Genomic DNA, 21,532 nt, shown 5'->3' on the forward strand with positions numbered 1-21,532 from the left:
GGACCTGATTGAAATTTATTAGACCTTATGGACCTGATTGAAATTTATTTGACCTTATTAGACAAAAATTGACCATGAATAATATAAATATTACCACTAATGTAAATACTACCCTCAAAATTTTTTATGGAATAATTATTATTATAATTCGTCCTTTAAAAAATAATGATTATTAATTATCTCTTATGATAATTAATTTAACAAAAAAATTACTATTTATATATTTGCCTATACATAACTTTCATCCTAATATATCTAATAGTGTTGTTTTAATTTTATAAAACACTAGTAGAAAATCAAAAAATTTAATTATTTATTATTATTATTATTATTGTTAACCTTAATTATTTGACCATGATTATAATATTATTCAATAGCAATATGAATAATCAAATAATAGACAATAATACAAGTATAATACTATACATTGTGGTACTTTAATAAAAAATTCTAATAATAACATAATCAGCTAATAGTAATATGAATAATAAAATAATAGACATAATACAAATAAATTATAAAATAATAGACATAATACAAATAAATAATAAAATAATGACATAATACAAATAAATAATAAAATAAGACACTAATACAAGTATAATACTATATGATCATTGTGGTACTTTAATTGAAATTCTAATAATAACATAATCCGCTAATAGTGATATGAAATTATGAATAACAAAATAGTGGACAATAATACAAATGTTTATTAAACATTGACTATTTGGACCTTATTGGACCTTATTAGACCTGATTGGAACTTATTTGACCTTATTAGACCTGATTGGAACTTATTGCACCTGATTGGAACTTATTGCACCTGATTGGAACTTATTAGAACTTATTAGACCTTATTGAAACTTATTGCACTTATTAGACCTTATTGCAACTTATCTGAACTTATCTGAACTTATTGGACCTGAAACTTGATTTTTTAAGTTGAACAGAACGCACCCTTATTTGACCTTATTAGACAAAAACATTATTATTATTATTATTATTATTATTATTATTATTATTATTATTATTATTATTATTATTATTATTGTTAACCTGATTGATAACATTTATATCTTTCATAGTTATTAGTAACGAAAACATGTTATCTCTAGTTATTTAAAGACGAATTGCAAAATATTGTAATTATAATAATAATAATAATTATTATTATTATTATTGTTAACCTTAATTATTTGACCATGATTATAATATTATTCAATAGCAATATGAATAATCAAATAATAGACAATAATACAAGTATAATACTATACATTGTGGTACTTTAATAAAAAAATTCTAATAATAACATAATCAGCTAATAGTAATATGAATAATAAATAATAGACATAATACAAATAAATAATAAAATAATAGACATAATACAAATAAATAATAAAATAATATACACTAATACAAGTATAATACTATATAATCATTGTGGTACTTTAATTAAAACTCTAATAATAACATAATCCGCTAATAGTGATATGAAATTATGAATAACAAAATAGTGGACAATAATACAAATGTTTATTAAACATTGACTATTTGGACCTTATTGGACCTTATTAGACCTGATTGGAACTTATTGGACCTTATTAGACCTGATTGGAACTTATTGCACCTGATTGGAACTTATTGCACCTGATTGGAACTTATTGGACCTTATTAGACCTTATTGGAACTTATTGCACTTATTAGACCTTATTGCAACTTATCTGAACTTATCTGAACTTATTGGACCTGAAACTTAATTTTTTAAGTTGAACAGAACGCACCCTAATTTTATCTATATTCTAACATGCAGTTTATGGTAGCCTTCATTTACTTTTTTTTATTTGTTAATTTTATTTTGACATTGAACAATTATATTTAAAAAAAAAGTTCACTTTGGTGCCAAATTATATGTGAAGTTGTGAACTTTACTTCGGTTTTTTTGGGTGAATTGAAAAAAAGTTACGAGCCAACTCTGATAAATCTTAAAGCAAACATGAAGTAGTTAAGAGGCTCAAACATAGGATTACTACTTTAAAAAGTGAGACTCTCTACGAACAGTACACAATTAAAGCACATTCTTATTCACATATAGAATTAATAAATTAAATCAACTTTGAACATTTTCTAAACTTGATTATTAGATAAATGATTTTGGACACAAACTAGAATGTAACTTTCCTCCCCCTCAAAAAAAAAAAAAAGAATGTATTTTTCCTTATGTTGTTGTCTTGTTGAGCAACTTGTTTATATATGTTCATGAGCAACTTTTATTTACTTTCATAAGACAAAAAAAAGCAATAAAACTCATAAACATATTGCAAAATAAGTTGCAGAATTCTAGATTCACATTACAAATCCCATCACAAGAATAGTACAACATAAACCTCCTAGAATCAAGACCTTGAAGGTGCATAAAACCAATTAACAACATGCCCTATGCCTTTAGTTGGACATAAAACAGAAAATAAACCTTCTAACTTGGTTTATTTTCTGAGCTATATCCAATAATGTTTCCTTCCTTCAGAAAAATTAGACATAGACCAAGTGCCACAAGTCTCAAAAACAACTACATACATATGTTAGATAGTTAGTATCGTCTTTCCTAGCTAATTCATCGAACGATCAGTTTCTGACCGAATTGGGTTCGATGAGTTCCTGGCCAAATAGGAGGATGAGGAGAAGCGTTTTCCGATTGTAGTTTCGGCCACTGAATCACCACTACCATCTCTCGGAGGGTTGAAGCAAAGTGGCAGATAGTCTTCATGGTTACATACAAACCTGCTCCTACCAAAGTGCTCTACTAGTTTCTCATATCCCTGAAAATATTAATTCAAAATCAGTTTTACAATAAAGTTTGCTGAGATTGTAACTCTAAACAAGCTGCAAATGTCAATTTATCACAGTAATTAAGCAACCATATATGATTCCCCTTAAAAACAAAGCCAGTACATAAGGGAGTTAGTCTTGCGTGGACCTGATCCACGCTAATATTATATTATTGTAGACCAAAGCCACTTATTTAACATAGTGATTATTTTTTTCCATATAGTAACCTTTTAAAAATTTTAAGTTATACTATACGATTACTTTCTAACATAGTGACTTTATATTGACCTTTTTTTTTAGGATAATGTTATATGTAACCCTTAAATACATTTCTTTAAATGGAAACAATTTAAGAATTCAAGACACATTTTCACATCAATTAAGATAATAAATGCTTGATTCAATATTTTATTTCCATTTTAAGCACCTTATTCATAGCTCTAAAGGCTATGTATATCATTTTCCTCTTTTTTAATATTGTCATTTTTTCTTACATTAATTTATCATGATGAAATTTTTAGTTTATGACACAGTAACCATTTTTTTCACATAGTAAAACTTTAGAATCTACATCTACTCATTTTTTATATAATGACCCTTTTTTTTCTATAATCTCTCAATTAAATTGCTTGTAATAATATACGAATGAAAATATTAGGATCAATATTAACTATAATGTTTGGAGGTCTATTTATACTTACACAAACCTAAGTTGTCTAAACTCCTTAACACATACCAATACAAAATAAGAAACTACAGACATAGAATCCTAATCACACAATAGAACTAACATATATTCTTTGGATAAATTTTGATACAAAATGAACCTAAATAGAAGCAAACAATCAACTTTTCTACGGCTAATAAGGGTTAACAGTTCTAAGTATATGTTCTAACATTTTTTTTTGATAATTAGTATATGTTCTTACATTATTCTATTCAGCAGAAATAAACTTCCTATTAGACACTATATGTCTCAAAAAACTCTTTCTTTCTTCTCACTAGCAAAACAGTAATTTGTGAAACATACAATAGATTTACTTGAATAACATGCTGATGAAGACTAACTCAAAACATTATTCATTGTAAATCTATAATATATATGGTACAAATCAATCAATCTCAAGTCTCAACCAATCAAAAAACTTATTAAAAATCTATATTCTTCGTATACTTAGTCGAAAATTAAGAGTGTTGCACCACAATAGGTCTCAAACATAATTTTAAGTTGCTTTTTTGGATCATAATTTACAAAAAAGATATTCAAAATGCAGAATTTAATGTCAAAGTAACCTATTCAAAGTGCGGCAAGTGACAAATAATCCGTTGTTTATATATGAAAAACTATTCGGGTTATTTACCTAAATGTGGATATCGTACATATTATGTCTTATCTACTAAAGCGAAGTTTTTAACAATACATATACCTGAATAGAAGCATAATTGATTCTGCAGATCTTAGGAGACTTGCAATGCTCCCAACGTTGATTACTACAAGCAAGATGAAGCTTCCACACCGCGATTGGATGGGTGAAATTGACAAAGGCATACCCTTTGTTAGCATCTCTCCTATTGTATCAATGAAATTCACATTCATCAAAATCAAATCAAATAAATAACCCAAAAAAAATCACAAGAATCAATTTAGTCAATTTTATTAAAGCCAACATAGAAATGTATATAATTCAAATTGAGAAGTGTAGCGAGTAATATATAGATCGGAAGAAGTAGATATTATGAAACGATAATTAATTGGTTACTTGAAATCCATAGGCAAGTAGACGAAATCAAATGCAAATGGTTGGTGATCATCATTTGGCTCCATATTTTGGTTCTCTCTTTGGCAGAATTCATCTAAAAACTTGATCAACATATCACGTCTGAAACAAGTAATTAAATGTCATTATTACATCTATAATATAAGTAATAATGCTACTAGCTAAGCTATAGTACTCTGAAAATGGGTAAAAACGAATTAATCAATCAATCAAACCAATCTAATAGAAAGCCACATAAAAGCAAGCATGCTTTAAGTTGTTTTTATCAAGGCATTAATTAATGCCATTTAACTTCCAAATTGAAGGGAGGCAACAAATTTTTTTCCAAAAATGATCAAACAATCAAAATTTCCATTGAGTATAAATATCTATTTTCTGTATTTTTTCCGTTTCATTTTAAATGCAATAAATAGGTATTATTTGTGAGATATAAAATATTCATCTGTTGTATTTAAAACGAAAAACGAAACAAAGTAAGTATTAAATTATAAAAAAAAGTTCTGATAGTCAAAATTATTTTCATAGAACACACCCTAACTAATAAATTAAATAAACTACATAAACAAATAGGCAATAAATGGAAGTAAATACTATTATAATATTATTGCCAATAATTAACCAAAAAAAAAATCCAGAAATAAATCCATAAAAAGAAACATTTTTGGCAATAAAATGCTACTCAATTTCTATATGTTTTGGGTGATCATTTTTATATAAAAAAAAATTATCATAAAAAACAAACACATGCATGAATTTCATGATTTCCAACTTCAAAGTTTATATTTTTAATACTGTGTTCCATGATATCAATAAAAAAAACATTTTGAGTACTTGCAAACTTGCTAAAAAATTTAAAGGATTGTAATAAAAATTACTAATGACCCATTAATAATGAAAACAAATTACTAATGACCCATTAATAACGAAAACAAATTACTAATGACATATTAATAATGAAAACAAATTACTAATGATCCATTAATAATGAAAAAAAAATTACTAAAAAAGGAAGAAAAAATTACGTATATTGATTAGGGATGTTCCTAATCATAGCAGTAGTCTTAGTTCCATTAGGCTTCACATTCATGAAAATTTGCTTCTGAAATTTTCTCTCTCCTCCAAATGAACTTCTAACATTACAAGCATACCCTTCTTTCTTCTCATAATTCACACTACTACTACTACTACCAGCAGAATCAACCAATCTTCTTGTTCTTGCACCATCTTCTGGGCCGGAAGATTGGGTTTTGGGCCTTACTTGTGATGGGTTTGGGCTCAAATGGGCCGGGAGAGGAGGTGCAGTTGAATGGCCCAACTGTGATTGTGGTTGCATGATTAGGTTAACTTGATGATGATGATGATGATCAACATTAGGGAAGAAGAAACTATCATAGGGGTAGTTTTGGTAATTGACAGTAGTAGTATGAGGATGATGATGATGAGAATGATAATAGTTTTGATGATAATTAATAGTAAAATTATGATTAGTAGTAAAAATAGAAGTGTGATATATTGGATGAAATTCAGGTGCATTAGGGTTTAAGTAGCTACTTCCTTGGTTGCTACTGTAATAGTAGTAGTATGAAGCCATTTTATCTCTCTCTTGTGTTTTTTCTTTTGGTGGTCGTATGAAGTACTGTATGAACTACTAGTTATGAAAGGAACTATATACTCTTTTTGTTTCATTTAAAATGTAACAAAGCAGTATTATTTGTGAGATAAATATTTATTTATTGTATTTAAAATAAAATGAAGGAAATAAGAATTTTGAGTGAAATATAGTTTTTAGGGTTTATGGTAGAGAGAAAGTGAAGAAATATGGGGTATTTTGTGTGTTTGTTTTTGTTAGGAGGGGAAGACTGAAGAGGCAAAGAAGAGGGATTTTTACTACTATACGTCACAATGTCGGTAATAATTAGGATTTGGGAGTATCTTATTCTTATCTCTTTCTTCGATCTTTTCCTGTTGATGAGGATTTACCAATTCTGCAGAAGGTAGCCTCAATCTAGGGAGTAATTTTGTTTCAATCTATTAATTCAGGTGTACTAGATTTTTAAGATATTCTTTCTGTATTTTTTTGGAAAAGCTAAATGCAGCTTTAAGAGTTGCATATAAGAAGCTAAAAATGGAAAAAACAAACATTAATTGATTATTTATTACATAGATTTGATGTAAATTTTTGTCATATATTTACAACTAAATTCCATTTTAAGCAATGTATTTATGTCTTATATGCAGCCATAAGGGCTGCATATAGCATAACCCTTTTTTTTTTTTATCTTACATTATTTATAAGGCAAAATAGAAAAGAATAATCTCACCTTTTCACAATCTTCTTATAATAATTCCTCATTAACTTAATTTCAGAATAATCTTAATTTTATGCCCCATTTTCTAAAAATAGGTCTTTTTACCTCCAACTTGTTTAACAAGTTAGATTTTTATTTTATTTTCGGGTTTTTGTCCCAAACCACCTTAACTTTGTACCACTTTGCGAGAAACTACCTTAAGTAAACGAAATTGTCCAAAACTACCTTAAATAGTAAAAACAATTGTTGACAACTACCTAAATGGTTTATAGGGGAGTTGACTATGGTTTTAAGTTCAATAATAACGACGTGTTGGGAACGTGATCCGATTTTTTTGCCATTTTTCATCCACTTCCCTCACTTAATTCCCTCCATTCCCTCACTTAATTCCCTCCATTCCCTCGTTTTGGTGCTAATGGTGGTGGTATGATGTGGGTGGGGTAATTGTTGGTTGTGGGTTTTCGATTCGAGATCTGGGTTTTCGAGTAGTGACAACTAGGTTGGTGGTTTGTGAGTTGCGGTGGGTGGTCGTACAGGTTGTGGCAAATACGATTGGTGGTTGTATATGGATGTGGCTTGTGATGGTGCTCGTATTGGTGGTTGTGGGTCGCAGTGGGTGGTTGTAGTTGTTGTGTCAAGTGCTTGTGTTGGGTGCTCGTATTGGTGGTTATGGGTTGCACTAGGTGGCTTTGGGTTGCAATGGATGGTTCTAGTGGTTGTGGCGAGCAACGGTAGGTGCTTTTATTAGTGGTTGTGGCTAGGCAAAGGTGACGCCATTCGGTGGTGAGTGGTGGCCACACAGGATAGAAACAAAAAATGGCAAAAATTCGAGTCACGTGCTTGGCACGTGACTATTATTGACCAAAAAACCACGGTCAATTTGTTGGAAAACCATTTGGGTATGATCCGGCAGGGGATGGGGGCAGGGGAGGAAAGGGGAAAGTTTTTTTTTCCATAAATTCCTTTATTTTTAAAAAATTTAAAAAAACCAATCACAATGTGATACGTGGCAAGTCACCTTCTAATAGAAGTTACCAATTTTATAAGTCGGTAAAAGGTTCATTTTGAGAAGATGGAGCATAAAAGTAGGATTATTCTGAAATTAAGTTAATGAGGAATTATTATGTGAAGACCGCCAAGAGATGGGATTATTCTTTTTCATTTTTCCTCACATAAATGAAATCTATGTGTTAGCACCGCATATTCCAAAGTCAATTTCTTGTTAGATTGACAAGTATATCTTCATTATCCCATATACATAGACAACCTTAACCCTAGTAGATGTTACTCTGTAAACATCTCTAGATTGCAAATTAATTATATCTTCTTCCAAGTGGGTAAATTAGAGAAAATATTGTCTTCTCAGCGGATGATCCATCCATTAAAATAGATATATTACATCCGTTTATTTATAATTGTTACACTTTGACATTTCATATTACTCATAAATCGCACTTTGACCTTTGTTTGTGATTTATACGTGAATAAAAACATACTCATGTGAGATCTGTTAGATTTGTATTATTATACTGTTAATTAATATATTTATTTATAATTTTTACAAATACAAAAATAGAGATATATATACTCAAAATTTTACATTGATATGTATGTAAATGTAACAATAAAAAAGAAAAGGAGTAATAATTAGTAAATGTAACTTAGAAGAATTAATTTTATTTAATGGTCTATCTCACAAAATCATTTCCTTTTCTTACCCATTTCCGACAATGTTGCTATTTCACAAAGAAGACTAGAAGAGGGTATAGCTGCTCCGTGCACGTAGTGACGCAGAAGTAGGTAGTAATCATTCTTTGTACTTTAACAGGTATCTCTTCGTTTCTTTTATTTCACAATTACTGTCAAATCCGTTTCTCTAAACAAAAATAAACTTTTTTTAAAAAAAAAATACTGTCAAATCTTGAGAAGTCATAATAACTACTCACCAACTTGATGGCTGATGCGCTCCTTTAATCATTATTATCTTATTACATGTGTTCAAATAAAAATTATCAAAAAATATTAAAAATTATAAACAAATAATATTTCAAGACTATGCATTGAAATGAATCTAACAAGATTTCAGTCCACTATATTTCTATATAAAATAGCTAGAACATGGAATCAAAATCAGTTGATAAACAGTGTCAACAACTCAACGTAACACTTATTTAGAATAAGGGAGAGTATTTCTGACGTAGGAAGGTTAGCGGATAAGTTCGATAACGAAGTTCGACAAAAAAGCCTGAAATAATTTCTACTAATCGGGCTTACGCAATCCGATTGCTTATTATGATACCTTTCTGGAAGCGGAATGGGCCAACGAGTCAAACTTACCGCTATGCCGTGACCTATAGGCTTTTTAAGCCATTCGAGTTCGTTTAAGGCACGAAATCAGCATTTTAATTATTTTCGAAATTTATTATTTCCTTAATTTCGTATTAGGGTGTTGTGTTAAGTATTTAAACGTTATTAGGTCATTGTTTGGAGGCAGTTTTTGTCTTTTAACTAGTTATTAGGCCCGGGCCATGCCCCGGGTAAGAAAATTTTCATTTATTAATATTGTACTTTGATATAATAGCACTAAATAGTACTTGGTCTAGTGGTTAAAACTTTAGTGCATGAACTTGAGGTCATGGGATCAAAACCTATACTATGCAATTTCTATTTTTTTTTTTATTGTACATGGATTACATGATCTAAAACTCCCTAGGGAGAGCACCACGTGGCACCGTTCTTGGTTTACGCACGCCTTTTAATATATTAGTATAGATAATATCACAGAGTTCCTACTCTTTTATGGTAGATTCCGAAGTTTTTACAGATTTATTGTTTGTAAGTCTGTTTGTTCTTGATCGAGATTAGCGCTTGCTTTTCTCCATATTTTCCGACTGCGTCAATTTCTTTTCTCCATGACTTACAAGTTAAAACTATAACCAAATCTCAAAAGGTCATGTTATTTCTAGCTCATGGTTTTCCAAATTGAAAGAGGCCTCAATCTACCAAAATTATTAACTTTTTCAGTTTTCCCCAATGTTTTCTAGATGGAGTGGTTGGATCGGCAAAGGTTCTTAATTTATACCCAATGTTTGCAAAAACTATCATACAAATACAACTGCATATATAGTTACATTTCTGGTAGGAATTGAAGTTGGCTCAAATTGTGAATTTTTCTTTAGCAAGGATTCAATTCTCTCTCGCAAGCATTTGTTTGGAATTTGAGAAGAGGGAAGGTTTTGGGGTGTATGAATTGTAATGGACCTTTAGTTTGGAAGCCCTGTGTAAGAACGGTTCATAATATTTCTTCCTACCTTAAATTTTGTTTTACATTTCTGGTAATTTTGCAAAAAAAAAACAAGAGTATTCAGTGAACTTTTTCAAAAACAAAAACAGAATATGGAGTTGCTCCATAATCCATGTATGCATATACTATTACATAGTAGACTTTGTATATCAGTGATGTTTTAGTTTTTTTTCTTCTTTTGATTAGGAAATATAATTGATCACAAGACCAACCCCTGCTAGGCTACTAACCTACAACGCACACCAGCTCAAAAGCTGGATACAAGGCTAAACAATTCAAAATTAAATGCCCAACATATTGTTGGGATGAGAATTTGAACCCCGGGAATGCCCTGAAATCCAGGATGGTACTCCAGTAATATTTAGTGATCATGCAAAAACAAATATTTTCGAAAATATAGATGTTTTGGTACGTCTGTCTTTATCAAAATTATCAAAAATGTCAATGATATATGTATCTTTTATTTGCATATATCTATATATTAGGGGTTTCTTCTCCATCAGTTCCTCAACTTGATTGTTCAGAATTTCCTCGTGGTTCTACGTTATGAGCAATGTTAATTTTCAAGACTTCATAGCACCTGAAATCCCCAATGCATAGAATCACAAGGAAACACCTTAACAATCAATAAAGACATCCACATTATATTAGCCAAAATTTAGAGGGAAAAGAGGAATTCGTTTTCCATTTCTGGATACAATATAGGGAAAGAGGAGAATCACAAAAATTTATTTTACTTTTCCTTTTAACGAAGCAAATTCCTTCCAATGACAGATATATTTGAATGTAGATTCGCTCTTATACTCCCCCTTCTCCTTCCGTTTCCCTTTCCCTCTCTCCTTCCTTCCATCGACTCCATGACAGCAAAATAGAGGGAAACAAAAGGGAATAAAAGAGGAAAGGGAGAAAGAAAGGGAGAGAAAGATGAAGATGAAACTCCATCTTTCCGCCAATTGTGAAGACATGGTGCATGTTAAATGGAGGAAAAATGATACCACACCTTCCTTCCCCGAACCCTTTATCCAAACAAGGAAATTTGTTATCCTCTTTTCTCCCTTTCCTCCCTTTGTCGTATTTCCTCTTATCCGAACATAGTGTAAGAGAAGCTAACTAATGGCTAGCTCAAGCGTTCTCAACATGTGCACGTTAGTAGCTGCACCACACGTGGAGGCCGCTATAACCTGTTGCCGGTAACCTCATGTAGTTACCTTGTGAGAGCCAAGAGCCAATCGATCGTGATGGAGTATGAGCCAAAAGCCAATCGATCATGATAGAGTGTGAGCCAAAAGCCAATAGATCGCGATAGAGCGTAAAATTCAAGTAGGTAAGTGTGATATTGCATAAAAATAATTTTTGCGGCAAAATGGAAGGGGAATCTATACAAATATATTAAAAGGTGTGTGTAACAATGTATACACGTTACATGGCACCTCTGTTACTCCATTGGAATTGTCCTAAGTCATGTTAATTAACAAAAGTAAAATTAGCTTGCAACAAGATTAGAACCCGTGACCTCTTGCTATTATACATGACACAATTACCATCTCAACCAACTTTTAATCATGCTTTAAGTGTCTACATTATTATATTTGTACCTTTTAAATGTTGAATTCTCCTTAATATATTTTTAACGGGAATGGAAAAAAATATATCAAATTTGGAAAACAATACCAACCCGGGACAATGCTCGGACCAAAATACTAGTTTATTTAATCAAATCAGTTCCACCAAAGTCATGAACATAAAAGAGTTACTATTATGCTAGGAAACTATCATTAAAGATCACAAGATTACAGTGAAGATATTAACATAAAATGAGAATGAAACAATATCCTAATCGTTTACATTCTATCTGAGCATTTGCCAGTTGCTTCTTCTACCCTCTAGTTCACCTGATTAAGAAATCGAGAATATGATACCATTTGACTATAAACTGTTATTGAAGCATACAAACTTACATCATGTATGATACCAATAGTTAGAGCCAAATGTGCACATAATCTTCAAAAGTTGATGGATGATAGAGGGAATAGTACTTTTGAGTTTTGTCTAAATTGTCAAAGGTGATGGAGATGAACATGAAGTACATCATATATTTCCAGGCTCTTCAAATGATGACAACTTATAGTATTTATTTTTGTATGGATTTCCTTTAGCACACTAATTCCTCTCCTCTCTTCTTGTATTGCTACTGTATGTCTGTAGCTACGTTTTAAAACGTACAAAATGCACACCCGTATAAATCACAGAACAAATGGACTATTGTTGTTATTACTACTATGATGTAATCTGGGGCATATTTCGTGTAATAACGTGCTCTCTTCTCATATTTTTGCTACTGTATGTCTGTAGCTACATATTAAGAAGTATGAAATGCACACTGACAAACCATTTCCAACACCCAATAGCATTTTTTGGAGTCCGACAGTTCTATCATTTCATTTATAGATGATTAAATTTCTCATACACTGACCCTTAGCTATAAGGTTTTACAGAACAAATGGAGTAATGTTGTTGGTACTACTCCTATGATGTAATCTGAAACATATTTCATGTAATGAGCGTGCTTTTATTTACGATAGGATAACTCTGTATTGCAAATTGCAATCTTCAAGTCACGACAAATTGATTAGTTTCAACAATTTGGTCTGAGATCTAATCCACAAACATGTAGAATGAAGCTGGCATCTTCTAGTTAAACTCTTAAAATCAAACCAATGTGGCAAACTAGCTAGCAAAATAAGTTAAGGAAAATCAGTTTTCACATGTACAGCAACATGATAGTTATACTATACAGAGCGCTATATCGATCAAACCATAAACAGGTAGCAGTCCTAAAGTTATGTCTAGAAAATTTCAGCTCTAACAATGCCAGGCTCCCACACAAATGTCGCTAATTCAACCAATTCTACTGTAAAGTATTGGTGTTCATCAAAGAAGGAAAACAGGGTAACATATACCAGAACTTCACATAATAATGACCGAAAAAATAGTCATGATTCATGAAGCCACTAAGAATTGACAGTCAGCCATTACACTGTCCAACTATGAACAATATGAAGCATAGGTACATTCAGGAAACTATCGCACAAAAAAGAAGCTCTGAAGCATCAAAATAGCAGCTCCCACAAGTGATACAATGAAAAATCATCAAGACCAGTCAGCAGCTTTTTTTTTCTTTTTCCATCATTAGCAGCTAGTTGAAATTACTGATTTCAACAAATTAAATGTTGCATCCAAAATTGTAAACCTACCTAGCAACAAGAGACATTGGAATTTGGTTTCGACGATCCTAGAGTTAGCATCTCCAAACTAATACCTGCATATTTGGAATAAACTTCATGGACTTCCTTATATGGTAACACAAACCTCTTCAAAAACTGAGACTCAGTCATGGATAAAGCACTATAAAGAAGGTAATCCATCCTCAACAAACCTTTCTCCTTCAAGACTAAGAGAAGCTTATGTCTAGGCAGTACTCTCTTCTCCAAGCTAGATGTTATCATCATGCACCTCTTTGCCAAGTAATTCGGCTCGTAACCCATCTCATTCATAAGAAAATCCAACTTCTTCTCGATCATAGCTTCAGAAAGTGCCAAAACAAAAGGAGTTGATATTGAAAGAGTTACAATATCAGAGTCAGTCCACCCAAAGCTCTTAAATACTCGTCTTTTCGACTCGATAGTCTTCTCCCTAAAAGAGGTCAGTAACACAACACCTAACAAGAACCGTGGAGAGTGTCGAGGGATCCCCAACTTCCCTTCAACACTAATCACTGCATTCTGAAAAAAATCAGTTTTCCGAAGAAAGGAGAACAAATTCCTAAGTATGTGTTTCCGGATTAATTCAATGGGAATCCCATAATTACGCAATAAATCTACATTAGGCAGGAAAAGTTTGGGAATGCACGAAAGCCGCATTCGAGGCGATTTCTTCAAAATTGAGATCACATGATTATAACAACCCATAATTTCCTTCAAAGCTTGAATTGCCGGTATAATATTAGTATTCAAACCCATTAGACATATTGAAGGATTCACCTCAATAACTTTAGCAATATCAGATTCAGAAAAACCCAATTTCTGGAAAAGTTCTGTCTTAGGTATTAGGGTTTTGTCAACATTGCACGACAAAATTAAGGGATTACGAAATATGGCATTTCGAATTTGAGATTGTTCAAGCCCAATTTGTTTGAAAAATGTAATCACGGAATGATAATTATGAACGAAATTGAATTCACTGACCTTTTTCGCACCTCGTCTCATCCGATAGTGGACCAATTTAGTAGAAGTGATAAGAGCTTTTTTTCTGGAGAACCCTAATTTATCAACCAAGTAATTTACGAAATCAGGTTTTCCTTTTGTTGAGGTTGAAGTTGAATAGAGTAGAAAATGGCGGAAATTATGGATGAAGTAGAGGTTTTGGACGCCATTGAAGTTGCTGCGAAATTTGAGCATATTCTAACTATGTGCTTTGTTCATCTGTTGGATAGACAAACACGACGACTGTTTTTCTTTGTGGTAACTTGTAAGAGGAAAAAGAGTAAATCTTAAGACGATTTTATTTTAACATAAAATCAGACAAATTCAAGCTTATTTTCTCTTACAAATCATTTTTGTCTCGGGATAATTTAATACTACTCCCTCCGTCTCAAAATATAGTTCCCATTTCCCTTTTTTTACGGTAATTTATGCAAGTTGGGATAGTAAAGGTTTTTTGTTTATTTAAATAAAAGTTGTATGGGAAAAAATGATTTTAGGAGAGAGAATGGAGATAATTGGTGAAAGAGCATTAATTGTAACATTTTGGTTGAATAAACTAAGGAAAAAAAAAATTCAAGAAGCAAATAAATGATGGGACACGGTTTTTCTAGACAAATTACGGAAAAATGTGGAACTAAATATGGAAATGGGAACTATATTTTGGGACACCCAAAATGGAAATGGGAACTATATTTTGGGACGGAGGGAGTATCTATTTATCTTTAGATATCTTACACCAACTTAGTCATCATTTCTCTTTTCCTTCACCAACTTAGTCATTCCTTCTCTTTTTCTTTTCCTTCATTCGTTCTCCATTGAATCTCGAACTACAATACATGATTATAAAGCCATTCAACAACAAAAAAACATAGACTAAAATAAAATCCGAAGTCTTACCGAATGGATTAAACTCACTAAATGGATCAAACTACTCATTAAATGAGCTAAAGAATATGATTACTAAATGAATTAAATTGGTCACTAAATAGATTAAATTAATCACTGAATAGATTAAACTAGTTCCTAAATAGATTAAACTAGTCATTGTATTCAGAATGGTGTCATGTTCTTTTCTTAATATTGAGCTTGGACGGTGTCTAATTTTAAATTAAAAATAGGTCATCTTTTACAAGACCTATTGAAAAAAAAGTTGAAGAATCAAAACATCCAAAAAAAACTAAAAGTTTATAGATGTTCAGAAAGTCCAAGAAAAAAAGGCGGAGAGAGTAAATTGCACTAGAATTTAGGCATGTTTAAATCAAAAAAGTGTTTGATTGAATTAAACTGAAATGAAATTAAATTTTAAAAAATAAGGCTTAAAAATAAAAATAAAAACCTATCTTATAAAACTAAAAAGTTAAAATAACACTACCACTCAGCAGAAAGACACTATTTGTGATTGTTTATCATTAATAGGGTCATAAAGTTAACTTCTTAGCTCACTACAACCATCTTTAACTCGTTTTTCAAATAATACGTAGTTGAGTTTATTGCAACTTATCAATTTTTTTTTTTACTTTCCTCCCTAATAAAAGAATAAAGTTAGAACTTCTAAACGAAATTCGCTTTCCCCTAGCATTCATAAGCATCATTTTCTAATTTTTAGGATGATTGATGATAAAACCTCATAATTGGGTCTTTTAATATTAGGGTTTTTATCAAATGGACTTTATAGAATTAACAACTAAAAGTAGGGTTTATTATTAGATACCTATTTCTTGTCTCGGGTCATATGTTCCGGATTATTTACTGATTTTAAAGTCTTCAAAAACAGAAATATTTGTCTTTAAATAATTTTTCCCCAACAAAGATCAACATTAGCATTATAATTGGTTAGTGCATTAGCATATCAAACAAGAGGTCATGAGTTCGTGTCTTGAAACACACATTTTTATTATTTGACGTCTCATTTGATTGTGTGGGACAAAAAACTGAACTTATATTGTTGATTAAAGTTATGCGTTTTAATTTGCTGACATCTATCGATTTTGGTTTAAACTTAAATTTGCCAGAAGACACTATGCTGGTATATATCATTTAATTTATAAATGTGCATATTTATTGGGTAGTTCTCCAAATAAAAATGTTAATAATTCCAAAAATCTGATTATATTGCTCATCTGAAACTTGGAACCACAAGGCTCCTGATTAATTAGATATATGAATAAAGCTGCTTGGTAACAATATAGATTATGATTGGCTAAATGTTCAACTCGAGTTGAATAATTTGCAAATGAGTAAAGTTCGAATTCGATATTACAATTCAAATAAGTTGAAATCAACTTGTGGAGCATGTACTCGTTTATTTATATGCATATTTTTCAAAGTTTGATGAAATTTGTTATATGGCCCTAAACTTCCAATTTGCTTACAAAGAGAAAATATTCTATGCACAACTTGCTCAGATCAAATGCTACTATAGAGCCTACTGCTTGAGCAAGTGAACAAACATATCAACTCCTAACTTCATCGCATGAGTCATAACCCTACTGCCCCTCTGCCACATGTGACCTTAGCCATGGAACCATCGTCCATCGCCGCCACCACGATCAACTAACAGCTCTACCCCTCAATTAAGCCATAGAACTCACTCACTCAGTATTAGTCAGCAAGAAGCAAACAACAACTCGAGCATCGCTTGCTCTGGCTTCATTGAAAAACTTGTTAACTTTAGTTAGGTTTTCATGCAGCATGTTTCAAAAAACACCATATATAAAAAATATGAGAAGGATTCTCATCTTCATTCTGAAACCAAATGCAAATTTGCTATTCAACCAAAACTGGAATTTCGAAAAGTGAATGTGGTTTCATACATGTATTTATGCATCGAGCAGCTCATTTGCCGGGGCATTGGCAATGCTCATGAGATCCATTTCCGCTACACCTATACTATGCTTACTACTATCTAACTTACACATACAAGTGATCACTCTCAAGTACTTGTTCCCTCCAACCGAGTAGTACTTGGTCACTTGGCAAGACTCCTATCTTAGATCCTTATGGTCTTCGTTTCGAATCTTGCCTAGTTTTTTTTTCTTTTGAGAGTATGGATCCCCTTATGGCCTTATCTCCCCACTACTCTCAAGCACTTGACAGGAATGCCAAACCAGTAAACTATGAGAGCTAAGGTCTGCACATGGTCCTTCTCCTCACCCATTTACTAAAAAGAAGTATTTGTTCCCTCTCACCAAAACCATTCCTATTTCTTTTCGGCACAAGTATTAAAGAAATTTTGTGCTTGATCCTTGTCGAAGAAACTATATGAGCAATATAATCAGGAAGAGCAATAAGACACTGATACCCTTTCCAAGTAAAAGAAAAGGTAATTGATGGACCCCGTCCATAAAAGGAAGAGCCAATGTAAATTCTTTTTGAAGGAAAATAGGCAACATAATTAGGAAAACTATAGCTTCCAGTACTTCCTCAACCACATACTTTAAAAGGTAAGCACTACTGGCCATCCTCATTCTAAATATTTTTTGAACAAAACTGTTTGGACACCAAGGGAGGAGGAAAGGGAAGAAGCACGAATAACATGACCAACACTTGTCTTCCAGAATTTCCAGCAATGAAGAGATATGGTTCATAAAAGTAGCAAGAAGAATGTATACCTCCCTCCAATTTTCTCCCCTTTGATCCATCTCATATCCAGAAAAGCTCATTTGCTCTCCCCTCGCTTCCCCTCCCAAATTCCTCTTCTAAGCACAATGCTAATAGAGATAAAGTCTAAAGAGGATTGCAGTTGCCCCCTTACGTTGCTTTTCCGGCACCATAAAAGTAATTGTAGGTTAAGTTACCTGTCCTCCACGGCTTCTTTGCCTTTCCCATTGAATTGTTGCTGTTTTCGTAAGCTTCAGATTCATCTCATATGCCTACAAATTAATATGAGTTTTTCCCTTGGTACTTTATGGAGATGTTGCTTCCATGTTTGTGTGCATTGGACATCTTTGGCAGCATCTTCCAGTCAATCTGTATAAATAACAAAGTGACAGAACCATACTTTCATATTCTCCCTCAGTTTGAACTCTGGCAAAAGTTAGATCACAACTGGTCAGTGACACATGCAAGAAATAAAAGAGAGTCCTGACATCACTAAGCATCAACATCAAAACGAAATCAAGAGGGAAAAAAGTTTATAAAATCAGAAGTGCAGAAGAAGCTATATTCACAAACATTATTAGGTAGCAGGACCACTGACTACAACATAAAACTTGAAAAGATGAAGTTTAGCAGTGTCCTAATAGTCCAGCTTGCTTTGATCCCTCCATATATTTATCAGAATTCAGCAACAACCACCCAAAATCTAGACAGAACCTACAAGCTCTCGTAAGTTGTAAACAGATATTCTACACATTTAGCGAGTGATAACAAATAGACATCCAGCTAGTTTTGCTGGAGACGAGTCCCGATTTTTCATATACCTAATTCTAGATTAAATTTCCAATAGGAGCAAATAACGATTCGATCAAAATTTCCCCATCATTTAGTAAGGCTTACGATTCTTTTTCTTGATTCTTGACTATCAAATTAATTGCAAGCTAGGTTATTTAACTCAAATATATACCCTTTCCAAGTAAAAGACTGGGCTAAAAAGCACTCTCTTTCTGAGAGCAATAGGATACTGATACCATTCGGAAAAGAAAAAAGCAGGAAGAGCCCCAGAAGGACAGCAGTGATAGATCATAAGCCGTAAAAGGCTGCCATACAAATGTAGTAGAAGAAAATTTTAGTCATTCTAAACAAAGAACAGCCACAAAAGATTGACATTAGAATGTTCATGTCTAAGTACGAGTAGCAACATAGTAAAAAGCAGTTACAGGCCAGAAAGAAATCAATTAATTACATCTGCATTATGCACTTACCTATCAAGTATCAACTAACAGCAATAGGTAACTAAACACATCTCTAGAGTCTGTCTTTGTCCCCCGCTCCTCCTTCAGTTAGAGGCTGCACAGGAGAACGACCTGCGTGTTTAGCGTAAATTTCATGGACTTCCTCAAATGGGAGCACATACTTCTTCAAAAAACGCAGCTCACTCAACACTAAAGTAGTATATAAAGTGTGATCCATCTTGATCAAACCTTTCTCTTTCAAAGCCAACAAAACTCTATTTCTTGGCACTATTCTCTTCTCCAAGCTATAATTTAACATTGCATTATGCGACACTATGTAAGCAGGCTCATAACCCAAATCATTCATCAGAAACTCCAATGACTTCTTAATCCTTGCTTCCGACAACGCCAAGCAAAACGGATTCGACCTAATAAGATCTATAACATCAGACCTCATCCACCCAAAATCCTCAAACATTTTAATCTTTGATTCAATATTCTCCTCACTAATGCTAGATAGCACATGAAGGCCATACAAGAACCTCGACGAATCACGAGGAATACCCAACTTCTCAACTCTAACCAGCAAATCCTTAAAAATCACAGTCTTCCTCAAAAAAGGTTGCGGGTGCATAAGCAAACGACCACGTATTAAGTCAATTGAAATCCCATAATCCCGCAATAAAGCAACATTAGGTATCAAATTATAAGATAAACTACTAGTTGTATTCCAACTTGATTTCTTCATAATTGTAATTACATCATTATCACATCCCATAACATCTTTCAAAGCTTCAATCGCGCGAAAAAACTGAGCATTGAGCAATGCATAAGGATTAACCGATACAACTTGTGCGAAATCAGACTTAGAAAACCCAAAATTCAGAATATAATCAACTTTAGGTTTTAGGGTTTTTTCAACTTTAGAAAGCAAAATATTGGGGAGAGAAGAAACGACAATTCTAATATGGGAATTGTTTAATCCATTTTGTCTGAGAAATGCAAGAACTGATTCGGCATTAGCGACGAATTTTGATCTACTCACCTGCTTTGTTCCTTGTGATCGAAGGACTTGGTTGAATTTGGTGGAAGTGGAACGAGCAATATGTTTTGAAAATCCAAGATTTTCGACCAAGTAATTTTCGAAATACGGATTTAGTTCGATTGAAGTTAAGGTAGAGGTTGAATAGAAGATAAAATGATGGATGGAATCAATGAATTTGAGGGGTTTGACGCCATTGTTGTAGTAACTAAGCTTTAGCATATTGCCCAAGAGTTGGTTGTCTGGAGAAGGGTTTCAGTGTGGAGTAAACCCAATTTCTCAACATGAAAATGCTAGACGTATTAGTTATTACCATTTGGACGTATGCGGGTGATTTTTAATAAATACGGGCGGTAAATAGCGTAGGATTGTGTAATGCAAGTATGCAACTATACAAGTCTCAGGATCACATATGAGATATGACCCAACAGTCCGAGAAGCAAGAGGAGTGCTCCAGATAGAAGTTTAAAATCAAAAGTATGAGAAAAAGCTTTCACCTGATTGGCCGATTACTAGAGAGTTTGGCCCGACGGGCCGAAAAAGGCCCGGTTGTCCGGGTGAAAGACGGTGTAAAGTGTGAAGACAATTGCTTACACGGGGTAACTCATTTTAGTTTATTTATTTATTTTTCCTAAACACTAAATATAGTTTTTTATTAGACTATTTGTATCATCATTTTTGTTAGGTTAAGTATTCTAGTTTTCTTTCTAACTTTAACTCCATATATTGGCTTTGAAAATTATTAAATATTGTTTATTTTGTTTTCGTGGTTTTTCTATTACTCGGTATTATTTCTCTACTCAGTTCAATTTTATGAATTGTTTTAGTTTGATTATGACTTTGTTCTTTATTGCCATAAGTGAATAGTTTAATTCTAGTGCTAAGTGAGGAACACCGTTTTTCTACCTTGATTTTATTATTCTAAATCTCTTCCATGTTTGGGTTTTGATTAGAATGATTCCAATTGATTTGTTATTACTGTTTAATTCGTGTAATTACACTATATCATAGATTATCTTTGGCTGGTGATTGTTATGATAGAAAGATTATTTACGTGCTAGAATAATTGGTAAATCTAATTAATAGCTATTATATTGTATATGTTGGTTTAAGGGTGTTAAAACCCAAGAATAGGATTACCACTTACTCTAATTGTTTGATTCTAAACCTAAGCTT

At 32.3% G+C, this 21,532-nt stretch overlaps 3 protein-coding genes across 4 annotated transcripts; all 3 read right to left on the bottom strand.

Annotated features, from left to right (window-relative positions):
• Positions 1–2,609: 2,609 nt before the first annotated feature.
• On the bottom strand, positions 2,610–5,940 carry LOC125493706 (protein terminal ear1 homolog). Its single transcript, XM_048637200.1, has 4 exons — positions 5,630–5,940; positions 4,590–4,709; positions 4,257–4,398; positions 2,610–2,819 (listed from the first exon to the last, which is right to left on the bottom strand). Exons 1-4 carry the CDS (start codon positions 5,938–5,940, stop codon positions 2,610–2,612), a joined length of 783 nt encoding a protein of 260 aa, XP_048493157.1.
• A 7,246-nt stretch (positions 5,941–13,186) lies between these two features.
• On the bottom strand, positions 13,187–14,763 carry LOC104904276 (hypothetical protein). The gene has a single exon (XM_010692480.4). It carries the CDS (start codon positions 14,675–14,677, stop codon positions 13,475–13,477), a length of 1,203 nt encoding a protein of 400 aa, XP_010690782.3. The 5' UTR covers positions 14,678–14,763; the 3' UTR covers positions 13,187–13,474.
• A 3,038-nt stretch (positions 14,764–17,801) lies between these two features.
• On the bottom strand, positions 17,802–20,818 carry LOC104904277 (hypothetical protein). 2 transcript variants are annotated; one of them, XM_048636965.2, is made up of 2 exons: positions 19,345–20,818; positions 17,802–18,451 (listed from the first exon to the last, which is right to left on the bottom strand). In XM_048636965.2, the coding sequence occupies exon 1, from the start codon at positions 20,576–20,578 to the stop codon at positions 19,388–19,390; it is 1,191 nt and encodes a 396-aa protein (XP_048492922.1). In that variant the 5' UTR covers positions 20,579–20,818; the 3' UTR covers positions 17,802–18,451; positions 19,345–19,387. The 2 variants fall into 2 exon arrangements, with proteins under 2 accessions (XP_048492922.1, XP_010690783.2); XM_010692481.4 differs by having other exon boundaries at positions 17,802–18,508; positions 19,345–20,816.
• Positions 20,819–21,532: the final 714 nt, after the last annotated feature.

The sequence above is a fragment of the Beta vulgaris genome, chromosome 9, assembly GCF_026745355.1.
Source record: "Beta vulgaris subsp. vulgaris cultivar EL10 chromosome 9, EL10.2, whole genome shotgun sequence".
Lineage (NCBI taxonomy): Eukaryota > Viridiplantae > Streptophyta > Magnoliopsida > Caryophyllales > Amaranthaceae > Beta > Beta vulgaris.

What these genes read in the sequence shown, in the direction of transcription:
- LOC125493706 (XM_048637200.1), bottom strand. Translation starts at nt 5,940, where the DNA reads ATGCAACCACAATCACAGTTGGGCCATTCAACTGCACCTCCTCTCCCG. An exon ending in AACATCCCTAATCAATATAC is followed by an intron (nt 4,710 to 5,629) that starts GTAATTTTTTCT and finishes TACTTGTTTCAG; the next exon opens with ACGTGATATGTTGATCAAGT. An exon ending in TACTTGCCTATGGATTTCAA is followed by an intron (nt 4,399 to 4,589) that starts GTAACCAATTAA and finishes TTGATACAATAG; the next exon opens with GAGAGATGCTAACAAAGGGT.
- LOC104904276 (XM_010692480.4), bottom strand. Translation starts at nt 14,677, where the DNA reads ATGCTCAAATTTCGCAGCAACTTCAATGGCGTCCAAAACCTCTACTTC.
- LOC104904277 (XM_048636965.2), bottom strand. Translation starts at nt 20,578, where the DNA reads ATGCTAAAGCTTAGTTACTACAACAATGGCGTCAAACCCCTCAAATTC.